The sequence below is a fragment of the Ictalurus punctatus genome, chromosome 6, assembly GCF_001660625.3.
Source record: "Ictalurus punctatus breed USDA103 chromosome 6, Coco_2.0, whole genome shotgun sequence".
Lineage (NCBI taxonomy): Eukaryota > Metazoa > Chordata > Actinopteri > Siluriformes > Ictaluridae > Ictalurus > Ictalurus punctatus.
Genome location: NC_030421.2, coordinates 10672330 through 10687800, shown reverse-complemented (window position 1 = coordinate 10687800; position 15471 = coordinate 10672330). Strand labels below are relative to the sequence as shown.

General features: G+C 37.8%; 1 protein-coding gene across 1 annotated transcript in view; it reads left to right on the top strand.

Moving 5' to 3' along the window:
- The window catches only part of ifngr2 (interferon gamma receptor 2), a 16330-nt gene extending 2477 nt beyond the window's left edge, over window positions 1-13853 (top strand). Inside the window, exons 3-7 of the mRNA NM_001360777.1 lie at window positions 1153-1313; window positions 2333-2487; window positions 6800-6935; window positions 8954-9108; window positions 11085-13853. Coding sequence (NP_001347706.1) covers window positions 1153-1313; window positions 2333-2487; window positions 6800-6935; window positions 8954-9108; window positions 11085-11228 — 751 coding nt within the window. The 3' untranslated portion in view covers window positions 11229-13853. The remainder of the gene's footprint in view (window positions 1-1152; window positions 1314-2332; window positions 2488-6799; window positions 6936-8953; window positions 9109-11084) is intronic.
- Window positions 13854-15471: the final 1618 nt, after the last annotated feature.

The window sequence follows — 15471 nt, the reverse complement described above, 5'->3', positions numbered from 1 at the left end:
ATAGACATACTGTACTTGTGTGCTTAGGGTGGTTGTCTTGCCGCATGACCCACTTATGGGTAAGCTTCAGTTCGTGGACAGATACCCTGACATTCCCCTGTAGAATTTGCTGGTACAATCCAGAATTCATAGATCCATGAATAACGACAAGCTGTCCAGGGCCGGAGGCAGCAAAGCAGCCCCAAACCGATGAGGTTCGTGTTGTTGCATCGTTTGGTTTTTTCCAAACACAGTGCTTTTTATTTAAACCAAAATGTTCTATCTTTGATTCATCGGTCCACAGAACGTTCTTCTGATAGATTTCTGCCTTATCCATGTTGTCTTGAACAAACTTCGTATGGACAGCAGTGTTCTTTTTGCAGTGTAATGACTTCCTCTTTGCTATCCCTGTTTGCCTGATGGTGTACTCATGAACATTGACATTACTCAATACAAGAGTGGCCTGTAAGTGCTTTGATGCTACCCTGGGGTTCTTTGTGACTTCCCATAATATTATTTTTCTCGCCCTTGGAGCAGTTTTTGCTGGACGACCACTCCTTGGGAAAGTAACAGTGGTGCTGAGTTTCCTCCATTTGTGTATCATTTGCCTCCCAGAAGAATGGTGGAGTCCAAACTCTATAGAAATGGTTTTGTAACTTTTTCCAGTTTGGTGAGCGTTGATAACTGGTGTCCTCAGGAAGCTGGAGTCATGGCACACTTCCATAAACGTGTGTGGTGAAGACCAGACTTTCATAGTGAAGTGACCCAATTTATGTTCTTGAACCATGGGGTTCTAAACTCTTACCTGATTGCCATCCCCTTGAACTGACTTCAATTACACCTTTAATTTAACGTACTCCTAGAGGTTCACATACATTTTCGACAAGATTTTGCTCAACAAATGAATGTTCTGTCATTTGTTTAATTGTGTTCTCTTTATCTAGTTTTAATACTTAGATCATCTCATTTCACATGGGCAAATTTATGCAGGCACACAGAAAATTGTAAACTTTCTAGTGGCACTGTTCATAGCATCAGTAGGAGCAGAAATAATGAACAGTGTATAGTAAACTCTTCACTACAGTCTATAACAATTCATTAGATCTGGGTTAATGTCATGGCATCACAAACTTATTTTGAATATGTAATAAAATTACTTTTTCAAAAACTTAGGACATTGAGTGACTGGTCTGGCGTGTACAACAGCCCTCAGAGGATGTTCAACTTCACAGCAGCTGCTGAGGATTTCTATGGAAAGAGATTTCGTGTGCGATCAGAGAGAGGGAACCAAACATCAGACTGGGAGATGTCAAAGCTAGTCCAATGTGCACACCGTAAGCCATCTTTATTTTCCCTACGCATAACAGTATTCATCATTTATTGTTTGTTTGTTTTATTATATGCATGTGGGTGAGTCAAATGGAAAACATTAAAAGTCTGTGACATAAATTAGAGAAACTGTACATTAAATTTCTAGATACAAAAGTACAAGTTTACTATTGGTCTGAATAGTCCCTTCTACTGCTACCTAAAAACTGATATCATTTTGTAGCACCTATTTGCAATTAACAATGCAATTCAATAAATAATACACTAAATGGGCAACAGTTTGTGGACACCTGACCGTCAGACCCATATGTGATTGTTGAACATCCCATTCCAGATTTGTTCCCCCTTTACTGTTTATAATAAGCTCCACTCTTCTGGGAAGGCTTTCCACTCGATTTTGGAGCGTGGTTGTGGAGATTTGAGTTCATTCAGCTACAAGAGCATTAGTGAGGTCAGGCATTGATGTTGGGGTGAAGCTGGCGTTCCTGTTCATCCTAAAGGTGTTCAGTGGGGTTGAGGTCAGGGCTCTGTGCAGGTCAATCGAGGTCTTTCACCTTCTTCCAACCTTCACACACCATGTATTCATAGAGCTCACTTTGTGCACAGGGGCATTGTCATGCTGGAACAGGTCTGGGCCTCTTCGTTCCAGTGAAGGGAAATTGGTACAGCATAAAAAGTTGCACAGAGTTGTGCTCTTCACACTTTGTAGCTACAGTTTTGGGAAGAACCACATATGGTGGAAGAACCCCATCACCACATATGGTGATGGTAATGTGTCCACAAATATTTGGCCATACAGTGTATATTGAAAAATTTATTTGATTGTATGGAATTGTTAGAATTCATATTCTGAAACAGGCTGTGTTTAAAGCAAAAACAAAAAAAAACACCATATTACATGCTCCATTAGCAAGCAAATAATATAAGCTTGCTTAATGTTTTCTTCAACATGCTATCTGCTTCACCCTAACCAATGTATGATATGTGGAATTAAACCTCACTACTGACTCTGTTTGTTCCACAGTTCACACATGTGCTCCTATAATAGAGCTGAAGGTGGAGACAGACAAGGTGCACCTGTTGATGAAACACAGAGACCAGAGTGTGAAGGAGGAGAACGGTCGACATATCAGCTTCAAACCACTGTACTGGAAAAGAAACGGCACTAAAAACAAACGGGTATGTTGTGTGAGAAGTACATGCATACCCTGAAAATATTGACTCCGTGGGACTAAAAACAATCACTTTAGAAATTGGACATAGCAAATTAAATTGTTTGAATTAATTGAATTACTTGGAATAATTAGGATAAAAAAGTACTGATTTGCAAAATTCAGTAACCAGTTTGCCAGTGGAGGAGCATTATAATTATGAATTGTAAATGAGCATTAGTTCTGATGTATAAAATTCCCTTAACTAAGGAATACAACACTTGTGTTGTGCTGCTGTAGGAAAAGGATTAAAAAGTGTTAAAGATAATGAATATTATTATAAATATTTTAAATTGCGTTGTTTTGTTTTATTAAAGAACTACACTACATATTTTTTATCTGATGATGTATTCAAAATTAGAACGTTAATATAAACCTGTGATTTGTCTTTCAGCTGTAACTATTGCCTCAGATACAAAATTAATCAAGACCTTCTGACCTAAAAGATTTCTACAGTAATACGTGTTATTTAAATGCTATGTGTCAAAATTTAGCTGCTGAGGAAAACATCACTGCCCCATTTCCATTAAATGTAAGAGTTTCCCCTAGGTTTTCAGAGGTCTTAGGTGTTGTCTGCGTTCTAGGTGGAGGTGGTTGGGGGATTTGAAATTATTAATTTTAATATAAAAATGTTCATTTCTCCCCCATGTTGTTTTTGACCATTATCCTTGCAATATTTGCGAAGGACAGCTGGCAACACTTCAAAAGTCTTATTTATTTCACCAAGTAACATGTTTGAGAGTTAATGAAAGTATATTTGGACCCATTCAAATACAGCACCCTCCACTAATACTGGCACCCTTGGTAAATATGAGCAAAGAAGGCTGTGAAAAATTGTCTTTATTGTTGAACCTTTTGATCTTTTAAAAAAAAAAAAAAAAAAATCACAAAAATACTCTGCTTTCATAGATATCAAACAATTGCAAACACACAGGTTTAGCAAAAAAAAAAAAAACCTTTTAGTTATAGGTGTGCAACAGTTATCGGCACCCTTTTAGTCAATACTTTGTGCTACCGACCTTTTGCCAAGATAACAGCTCTGAGTCTTCTCCTATAATGCCTGATGAGGTTGGAGAATACATGGCGAGGGATCTGAGACCGTTCCTCCATACAGAATCGCTCCAGATCCTTTAAATTTTGAGGTCCATGCTGGTGGACTCACCTCTTCAGTTCACCCCACAATTTTTCTATGGGATTCAAGTCAGGGGACTGGGATGGTCATGCCAGGACCTTGATTTTGTGGTCAGTAAACCATTTATGTGTTGATTTTTATGTATGTTTTGGATCATTGTCCTGCTGGAAGATCCAACCACGGCCCATTTTAAGCTTTCTGGCAGAGACAATCAGGTTTTCTTAATATCTGTTATCTGACAGACGTTAGACAATGATCCAAAACATAACTACATTCTCATTCTCACTGTATTCCAGTGAGAGTACACTGCAGGAACTGGGAAGAAAACGTTTTGTCAGGGACAGTCCGCCCTTCTTCTTTGAAGCGCCCTACAGCTGTGTTGACACACAATAATTTTTTTTTTTTTAATTGTTTTTTTTTTTTTTTAAACCTGTTTTACATAATAATACTTTGGAGTAGACTATGCTTTCAAACACTGCACTGCTCTCTACTGCATTTTGGAACAGCTTTTTTTTTTTTTCTTTTTTAAATATGAAAAAATGCTTCAACCAGCGTTTTTTATCAGAAAATGTTTTTACGTGTGAACACAGCCTGTGTTTAGCTACCAAGCCATGTTATATACTAACGTTAGTTCAGTTGAGGTACATGAATAGCTACACTGGGGGGAAAAAAGTACACCCCATGGAAATTGTTGGCTTTTTTTATTTATTTTTTTTTTTTTACATATTTGGTCAAGCAAACGTTTGATCCTCTTTGAAACAGTGCCTATTAATAAAGGTGCTGCACTTTATTGAATGTCACATAAAATTGACATTTTGTAGTAATTTTCACAATTTAGATGAACAAAAAACGCACAATTTAAATTAATCAGTCACATGGAAAAATTAAGTACATCCTACATTTATCACACCAAATCCATAAAATTAGAATCAGGTGCTGAAGATCGGGGGCCAGTGATTAGAACCTTCTTAGGGAGTGCAGGTGGAACCTGTCTTATTTATACCCCTCTCATATCTAGTGTCTGGTGTTCCCTTTGTTATTGAGGCATGTGGTGTCATCATGATAAGCTCTAGAGAGTTCTGAAAGGCCTTCAGAAAAAAGGTTGTGGATGCCTATGAGTCTGGCAAGGGATTTACAAAGATCTCAAAATTATTTGAAATACATCATTCCACTGTAAGGAAAATAATCTACAAATGGCGCTAGATTTCAAACAACTGCCAATTTGTCCAGGACTGGCTGTCCCAGCAGATTCAGCCCAGGAGCAGACTGTCTGATGCAAACAGAAGTCTCCAAGAACCCCCAAATTTAATCACAGGATCTGCAAGTCAGTCTTGCAGCTGTTGGCGTCAAAGTGCATGTGTTTACAATCAGAAATTTGACCTGCCATGAGAGGTGTGCCATGAAAGCGCCTTTGCAAGACTACAGTTTGCCAATGAGCATATAGGCAAAGAGCAGGTCTTTTGGAACAATGTGCTCTGGACAGACGAATCAAAGATAGAGTTGTTTTGGCCATGGTAAATAGTCTGCACTTATATAACGCTTTGATCCAAAGCGTTTTACACTGTGTCTCATTCACCCATTCACACATACACTCACACACTCACACACCAATGGTAGCAGAGCTGCCATGCAAGGCACTAACTTGCCATCGGGAGCAAGTTGGGGTTCAGTGTCTTGGCCACATGACACTTCAGCATGTGGAGTCATGTGGGCCGGGAATCGAACCGCCAACCCTGCGATTAGTGGACAACCCGCGCTACCACCTGAGCCAGAGCCGCCTCAGTGTAACAGCCTCTGTTCACTGCCTCTTAGACTGGACATCTTGCATTCATTGATTCGACTTTGAATTTTGCATCATATTAAAGAGTAATTGAAGGTAATGTGAGGTCATCTGTCCTGAAGTTGCCAGAGTCATATCTCCCTGCAGTTCTCAACTGGTTTCCCACTGAAGCTAAACAGGGTTGAGACTGGCCAATACCTGGATGGGAGATCTCCTGGGGAAACCAAAGGTTGCTGCTGGAAGTGGTATTAGGGAAGCCAGCAGGTGGTGTTCACCATTTGGTGGGGCCTAATGCCCCAGTAAAGTGATGGGGACACCATACTGTAAAAACAGCACCATCTTTCGGATGAGATGTAAACCGAGGTCCTGGCTCTCTGTGGTCATTAAAAAAAATCCCAGAATACTTCTCGTAAAGAGTAGGGATACTCTACTGTCATCCAGGTGGATACTACACACTAGTGGTGGTTGTGGTGATTTACCCCCCCCCCCATATATATATAAGTGTGGTCAAAAATTCCAGCAAGCTGATGTCAGGGGCTGGTGGAAAATTATACCAAACGCCTTCAAGAAGTTATTTCTGCTAATGGGGGTAATACTAGCTTTTGAGTCCAAGGGTGTTCTTACTTTTTCCACAGAAGAATATCACAGCTATTGATATTTCTGTTGAATAAATGATTATAAAAGCTATTTATTATCCTTGTGGTTATGTTCAAGTATATCAACTTCATTAAAAGGCACTGTTTCAAAGAGGATCAAATGTTTGCTTGTCCAAATATGTTTAAAAAAAAAAAAAAAGCAACGATTTCCATGGGGTGTACTTATTTTTTTCACATGACTGTATGTAAATTAGCTAGGTTAGCGATTTCTTTAGTTGTATTATAACATTAGTTATATCTTTTGCTATGCCATCTGCTATTGCATCCACAAGAATTTCTCCCTAAAAAAAAAAAAAAAAAAGTTTATACTTCATTTATTCTTTGTTGAGGCTTACCTTGTTGATGGTTTGCACCTTGCTTATCCGAGTCGATGGTTGTAACTACCATCCCAAGTTGACGGTACAGAGAAATATCCAATCAGCTGGTTGATTAGCTTAACGATGACCATCTGTCACACTCCAGTCACACAAATGCATGTCCTAACACTGATCGTGCATTCCTGTTGCCAGTTTACCTTTCTGTTTGAGATCAAGCCACCTCTCCATTTTTTTTGTCAGTGCATAGAACACTCACCATTGTTTGTGCATTCATTCTGATATGTTGCCTAAATGCCTTTTTACTTTCATTTGGCTTAAGGCGCTCCACAAAAACACTTATGTACAAGTATGTAATGAGATTTTTTTTTTTAATTTTTTTTTATTAACACTTCCAGGTTTTCAATTCCGACCACCTCGTCTTTAAAGACCTTGAATCGGGAGAGGAATACTGCTTCCAGGTCGAGTATCTGCTTTACGAAAAGCCCCATGGAAAGCCCAGCCGTGAAGTATGTACAGTGATCCCTGAAACATGTGAGTTGTCCCAGGATTTTGTGCAGTTCTTAAGGTAACTGTTACAACTGCATCAATTTTGTGTCATTTTAGACCGAAACTTGATATTAGAAAACTTCAGTGTGTGCATTAATTTAATCAAATGCATCAGAGATCATACAGTGGTGGCTCAATAGTTAAAGGCTCTGGTTTACTGATCAGAAGCTCAGTAGGGTTCATTCCCCAGCACTACTAAGCTGCTACTGTTCGGCCCTTGAGCGAGGCCCTTAACCCTATCTGCTTTAGGGGCACTATATCATGTCTGACCCTACGCTCTGAACCCAACTTTGTAGTGAGTTCACTGTACTGTAATGTTCATTCCCCTCCAAAAGTATTGGAGTGGCAAGGTAAATTCTTTTGTTTTTGCTATATATGAGATGAATATGAGATGATTGATCAGAATTTCAGCATTCATTTCCTGGTATGTACATCTACAACTTAGAACATGGCTCCTTTTGTTGTTTCTGCTATTACACAAAACAGAGTGTTTGGCTATATCTCAGCAATGCTTTGACATTTTCACAACAAAATCTACAGGCACCTAAAGAATCATGTATCGAGATTAATATTAGGTGGCGCTATAATAAGGAAAGATGTGTTTTCCCCGTTACTTTTGAAGCGTTTGGTTTAGCATCATGATTCATGTTTCCTGTGATTCTTTAGAAGGTTCTAATGTCAGCTGATGTTAAAAAAAAAATTATGGCTACCTTTTGTATTTTGTGAACAATTTAGTGTTTCCTGAATAACTTTCAAAACTTCACAACCTTCAATTTTTGTTCAATCCTTACCACTTTTGGCTCGGATTATCTTCAGACCGAACTGCACGAATGAAAGATGGACTTTTGATATTCAAAACCGTTCACTTATAGCACGCAAACAGATGTCTATATGAATTCACAAAATCGTGTAAAAATGACATTGACTCATCAAACTGAATTCAGAATCATACATGCTTACAGACCTGCGGGAAGCAAAAAAAAAAAAGGAATGTTAAGGTCTACCATGTGTGTACAGCTTACAAAACCTTTCCTACTAGAATGTTAAACAAAGTGCGCTGAGCTCTGAAACCTGATATTTTAACAGATGTCTCCCTTCATTTGTTCTGTAGAAGAAATTGTGCATTTTTTTTATTTTTATGAATGTCTATTTTTTTCATCATTAGTGTATTTTTACTCACAAAGTTTGTTGAAACCTTTGTAGGTATAAGAAAATATGTAGACACACTAAAGGTTGCTTGAACTGCACTTAAACTCCTATATTAATGAATAATTTCAGCGTTCACAAGCACTACAAAGATTTCAGTCTGTAAAATTATCAAAAATAAGTGCTTATAACTCCAACTGTTTGACCGAAAATCATGATGTCTTTGTCATGTGATTCCTTGGAGACCCCCAGTTAAATGTCATGTATTGCTTTTGAAATCTGCAATGAGAGAGGCCAGACATTGATGGTGAAATAGCCAAAATGTGAGGTCATATGCAGTGCTTCATTGTATCGATACAGAATTTGAAAGCTATATTGAGGACCGTGTCCTGAGGTCAGACAAATCATTGGCACCGTTGACCCCAAGGTGGTGCTATGTAGCACTTTCATGCCTGAGAAGCTACTTGCAGATATGTTTTACTATGTTTAATCTCTTGCTATCTTTTTTTAAAGACTGTCTGTTCCAATACTTTTGCTAACCTAAAAATTGGGTAGTCTGCCACTACATGTGCTGCGTTCCAAGTTGTTTAGCAAATCTAGATGTAAATACCAGTAAATGAAAGCTGAAGTTCTGATCTATTGTCTTTCATCTTTTAATCTCAAACCCAAATGTCTTCAGTGTATAGCAGAAACAAAAAATTTGCCCTTGCTGTTCCAATACTTTTGGAGGAGACTGTATATGTGACAAATAAAGGCTTCCTCTTTTTCTGCACATACTGGGTGGATCCTGCTCATACTGGAAATTCTAACACTCTTGTTTCCTCTCTTTTGTTTTTTCTCTTTTTTTCCCCCATCAGCCAAACAGCGAAACTGGCGTGTTATCATGTTCGGTGTGCTAACTTTAATAGGATTGGCCATCGTGGGAAGTTTCCTGTATTTTTTTTACACACATCACAAAAGGATTAAAGCACTGCTCCAGCCCCCTCTGGACATCCCTGAACACTTTGAAGAGGTACACTTACCTTAATTTTAACATATGAAAATTTGGAACATGTTTGTACTGAGAGGTTCGTAAGTAATATTTTCAAATAAGTGTATATAATCATTCTGACTCCGAGCTGTGTCCACCCAACGCCCGTCTGATGTGTTTCTTAGGGATGAGTGAAACTCGCACAAGACAGGTCTCTTCATCAAATACTTTTATTGCACCAAAACATCAGTCACCACAAGAAAAAAAAAAAAAACCAAAGTCTGTGCTGAGTAATGAAAAATATTGCTCTTAGCACATGTCATACAGGACCTTTTCTGTATGAAGTTGTGAAACTACATACAGCTGAAATATGTTCCATTCCAGTTTCACTGAGACACACCAACATGTCAAGCAACCGCTATTTATTGATTTCAGTTGCATGTACTTTAATATGCGATACATTTAAAACTGCTCATTGTTCGCTCTTGTTGCCTGATCAAAGTGTGAATATTCACTGTATCAAGAAAATCACACTTAGCTACAAGGTCTTTGATGTCTATTAGGCAGACTGTGTTTACTGCTGCGTTTGTTAAACTGGCTACTTTTTTACACAACATGATCTTTGGACTTTACTGGAATTATATGTCAAATGGTTAGCTTGATAATGAAGAATTACTTACTGAAAACATTTTTGTTAGTAGCTGAGTTTATGATACTGAGATTATGGTTATATTTTGCTCCAGGCACAGACACTAGACACTCTTCTCTTTCCTCAATTTTTTTTTATTCATTGAAGTTCCACAAAAAATGTTACTTTAAGTGGGCCAGATTAAAACTTTTAATGGGCCATAAAGATCAGTTTTGATTGATTTTCTTCTGTCTGCCTTGGCCGTTTTTCAGAATTAAGCCTCGGCAACATACAGCAGGATTTTCCCAGCGTGTCGTCCATATAACCTAATGATCTAATGTCCCTAAAAAGTGCAGAGACATAAATGATCAATGTGCAGAAATCGTCTTACTGTGTGCCTAATCAGTGTGTCTGAGAGTTGCAGCATACATTCAGCGAGAGCTGCTGTTATCTGCAGTTGTCCTTTAAAGTGACTGATGTAGTTTGAGATATGTCAGCATTGCTGTTAAACTGAAATTTCTTTGCACAAGGCTGTTTCTCACTTTGCTAAATGTCAAAAAAAAAGAAAAAAAAGTGTAGACTAAGATAGCAGGCTTGCTACAGTAACTAACAGTCCCAGTAATAAAAAAAAAATAATTAATTAAAAATCTTTGTACAATGTTAGCTAATAGATTTTATATTACAAAGAAAATGATATTGATTAAAAGAAAGCTGACCTCAATAATGGATTAGTTCAGTCTTTTTACCTTGTAATAGTGGTTGATGATAAGGCAAAACCTTTTTATTTATTTATTTTTTTAAAGAAAAGCCTACTGAAGAAGAAGAAGAAGCCTGTATTTGTCACATATACATTATAGCACAGTTAATTTATTTTCTTCACATATCCTAGCTTGTTAGGAAGTTGGAGTCAGAGTGCAAGGTCAGCCAATAGTGCTCAAGGGCCCAATAGTGGGAGCTTGGCGGTGCTCGGGATTTAACCCTGACCGTCTGATCAGTAACCCAGACCCAGAGCCACCACTGCTCCCTAGCAATAAAATGAAATGTATTGGAAAGAGATATGCAACATTTTGCAACAATTTTTTTTACTGATAGTTTAATTTACAAGGAAGCTCATGCATAGATTTTTTTTTTTTATTTTATTATTTTTTTTATATATATATATATAAACCAGTTGCGTCCTTTAAAAGTCTGAGTTCTGAGTGATATTTGGTGAAAATTGGCAAAAGGGATTTTCTAAGATAGCAACATAAATAAATGGTTATCATTAAACAAAAATCAATTGTTCTCACTGTTTCCACACAGTTTATGATGTTAATATTGCACTTGAAGTGCCCCCTTATATACACACTGTATATAAACAATGTTAAAAAGCCAGATTCTTTTTCTGCAGTTTCTTTTCAGTGACTTCCCTCAGCACCCAGCTCCTCATCCTGTGACGGAGTCGTATAACTTTGTAAGTTTGGTGGAGGAGGTTGCAGAAGACCAGGACAGACGTGACTTGGAAAATGACGTGGAAAATGCGAGCTCCACATAGTGTGTTCACCGTATCTTCTCCTGAGGAACTTGTGAGGAATCTGAAGACTGTATTTTTGTACTTTATATTTTCATACATTGACTTTATAAACGATTGTCCTCTTGCTTACCTTCACGTTAACTGTTTAGCTTTAAAATTCATTTAAAAAAGAGTCAATTTTTTCAGTTACACATGATTGTTCAGCAGTTGGAAAATTGGATGCTTCAGGAAGAACAACCATGTTGATCAAAGGAGCCAATCTCATGCCTGTGGACTAATTAGTATTTCTAGGCTACATTTCGGTAAAGTAATTAGAGAAATGAAATAATCCTGTCGCAGTTGTGACTGTTATTTACTGGTAACTTTTAGCTTTATTTTAAAATTGTGTGTGTGTGATTTAAAAGGTGCACTTTGACACTTTAAACTTAAATAAGAACTGTTTTTGACTGATGATCATAACATGCTGCAATGTGAAAATGTTATTCTGTGAACAGGACTGTGAGTAACTGTAACTAACACAAAAGGTATGATAATTGAACCTACTACTAATAGATTTTCTGCATGTCAAAGTTCCTGCTTACAACTCACTATTTTCAAAGTGAAAGCCATGTCAAATTCAGTAATTTGGTTTGAAAACCCGCTTGAACGTTATTAAACGGGCTTGTTACAAGAGTCACTCTTAGTCTCCAGTAGTTTTACAATGTAATCCTACTGTACCTTACAATGTCTAACTTCCACGAGTACACTTGTTCTATAAGAAGTACATCTCAGCGGTGGCACTTTTAACACTGGTCAATGAACCTCATTTATTAAACTGATATGAACAAATTTATTTATAAATCATGTGTATGAGCGTTTACACAAGAAATTTGGTAATCATGAAAATCCTAGAAATAAAATCGTTCGTATCATACTCGTGCTCCTGGGTGTGTGTAAATTGATGCATAAAAAGACTAACTGATGTAAATCTCGACTCGATCGACTTCAAATCATATCATTTGCATGGATTACTGCACTTTTATATTAGGAATATACTGTCAAGAGTAAACTACTTATTTCTATTGCATTTACAGAATTTAACAGGCGCCCTTATAAAAGCGCTTCGGAGTCTCTATCAAAAACACATCCTTATGCTAGTTCATTAGGTCGGGACTAAGAGTACCATCAAGAACATTTTATGAAAACCAGTAGTTTTATATTATTGGAATTAATTAAAGAATATAAAGAAAGCAAGCCAACACAAACCCATAAATTAAGAGCAATAAATAAAACAAATCATTCAATTATGACGAACGAAATGGTGCCGTATTAACAGAGGACGGGTCGGTCTGTCAAATATGTTCAAACTACCTTCCACTTTACCCTGACTGTTCATTTCGTGCTCCCAGCTGTCTGTGCACTTGACCTTTTATGGCATTTATGGGCGTCACTACATGCAAATGAGCTGTGCTGGGAATGCACTTTGCACTTTACAGTTGAAGCGTTTCCCAAACTTTTGTAAATCCAATGGAAATTTTTTGTTTGGTTTGGCTTATGGAACATTTACACACACCTTTACTAAAAGATTGATAAATGAGGCCCAGTGTCACAAAGCATTATGTAAGGTGATGTGCTGCACCCGTTCATTACTTTTCTGTGTGAATTCCTTAGCCATACCACTGTAGCGTTACCGAATTACTATTACAAAAATCACCATGTCTGTAATAATGCCTTATGCAGCACTTTGTTGATAACTTTTTACAGATAAGCAGTGTGTGTTCTGATTATTCGGATTTCATAAATAATAACCACAGTAAAACGTACCTTTTGAAAGAATGGTAGTAAAAGAATTGTACTGTTTGGTCTTGATCTTCAACTCAGAATACTTTAAAAGAGATTTGTTGTAGACTGGGTCATGGCCACTAACATCTTCAATGGTATAACATTTTATAACCAGTCCAGCCTTCATGTAAACATTAGTATATTCTTGTGTAGTTGTTTGCTAACAAGAAAGCCTTAAAGTGTATTGTTATTTTGAACATGCATACATTTCGCCTTTATTCTATTAGTATTATTTTACTTTGTGCGCTGTTCGCTACTTGGCAATGGATTTACTGTTCACGGGTCATATTGACTTTGGGCTGAGACAGAAAATAATATTTGAAATGACAACTGTAAATATATGTTTTGGGGGAATAGTAATGACAAAAAAAACTCTTGTAATGCTGAGGACATTACTACCAGCAGATAATCAGTTATTTGTAATCAATTATGAGTGCAAATAAGACATGGAGTAAAGTGACAGAGTGAACTTGTTCTTTCACTCTGTCTTTTTTTTTTTCTTTCTTTTTCCTCAATCAAAATGACATTAATTATATCCACAGATTTCACTATTATGTGTAAATTGTTGGGACCCTGGATTGATCCTGAGCTTTGTTTACTATCTGTGTGGAGTTTCAAACAAATCGGGGTCCCATTTATTACTTCATGGTGTATTGATTGTCCTGCTTTGTACTTTCTACAATGGATTTTCATATCTTTTCACCTTCTGTTGTTTATCTTTGTACCCACCACCAAATTTTTTTCTTCTGTAAATAATACAAGTGTTAATGTTTGTAGAAAGTCGTCCTTATGCCTCTCTGTGCTTAAATAAACAATCCTTAATTATTTTCTTTGTAAAATGTGGCATCATCTGGATTCAAACTCAGAATGTTCCTATTGTAAAGAGACAAGTTTGACTACTAATAATATAATTTATAAGTGTTCTACTTAAGTGAAGTGTTCATAGGCCTATCTGACACCTGCAGGAGCTCTTCATGTGATAACTGACATAAAACCACATGAGGAATCACAGGTTTTTTCCCCAACAGACGTCAGTATTGATGTCAAGATGACGCAACACTTGAGTCAAAAGATACCATGGTTGTTAAGAAACCGGAGACCAACTGTAACTGTTTTCTGTGGGTGGAGGTCTATCAGGGTGGTTTCCTTTAGAGATTGGTTTACTTTGCTCATTTTCAGTAGGAACATCATTACATCTTGATTGTGACCTGATAAATGGTCTGTGCTACATTACTTTCATCCTCTATTAATTATCATCTTGGTGGGAGGTTTAGGAAGTAATTATCATTTGTTTCTTGGTAATGTTGTTATTTTTCAATATTGTTATTGTTTCTTGATAATGTTGTTAAAGAGACTCCTGGCGTGGTTGTACATAGCCAGCCATATAGCTTACCTGATCACAAAAAAGTGGTTCAGGACCAATTAGGAAAATGCAAGGCAGACAGAGCGGTCTGTTCTTGTGGTGATTTATGCAAATTGAACAGAGTTTTGCAATTTGATGCCTATCCAATACCTTATATTGATAAGTTCCTGCATCGGTTGTGTGCGGCTCCTGTTTATTTGACCCTGGAGTTGACCAAGGGCTGTTCGCATTGCCAGATTCAGGCCTACACCCCCTCCTCCTCTTTTGGGAGGAGAGGTGCTGCCTTCCGGCCACACATTCTTCATCCTGTATCCTGTGAGCTAAAAGAGAGATGAGGAGAAGGGTCAAGTGTGAGAGAGAGAAAAAAAACAGGTTATCTGGTCCCCAGACATGCTATCATCTGGTTCTCAGCCAGCTGGGAAGCGATCCGCCATGACAGGCAATGGTACTGAACTCCCTGTGGACGGCTGCAGCGCCTCCCCTTTTTAGGTGGATGACAGCCACACCTCCGCCTCCCCGGCAACCGCTCCAACACCGCCGATCCTCCCACAGCGGTGAGGGCTCTCCGACAGCATGTCCCTCATCCTTCCTGGGTTTTGGCACCACTGTAACAAATGTAATATTTAATAATAAATAGAACATAATACAAACACACGAACATAAGTCAAACATAAAGTGCACATCTTTCTGGTGCTTCCAGCCACTCCTTTATTGCTCTCTCCCACTGATTAGACAACTCCGTGCCAGGCATGTGTCCTCACAGCCTGGCCCCTCCCTCCTCCTTGTCAAAGGTAGCTTTTTAGTGTTTGGGATGGAACAGTGTAGCAGAAGTCTGCAGAGGGAGTTTTTGGAATGAGTGAATTAACGTGGCATATCTGTTGCCTATTTGTGGATCTTCAGTGAAAAGTCTCACACCCCTGAAAAAAAGAAAAAAAACACAGCTTTGTGCACAAACCTTGACTAATACTTTGCTAAAGCATTAAAGAATGCAGTATTTTTGGGTAAGAGTCTGCCAACAACATCTTGATTTGGCAATTTCGTTCTATTCTTGCTTAAAATGCCCCAGATCTATCATATTGT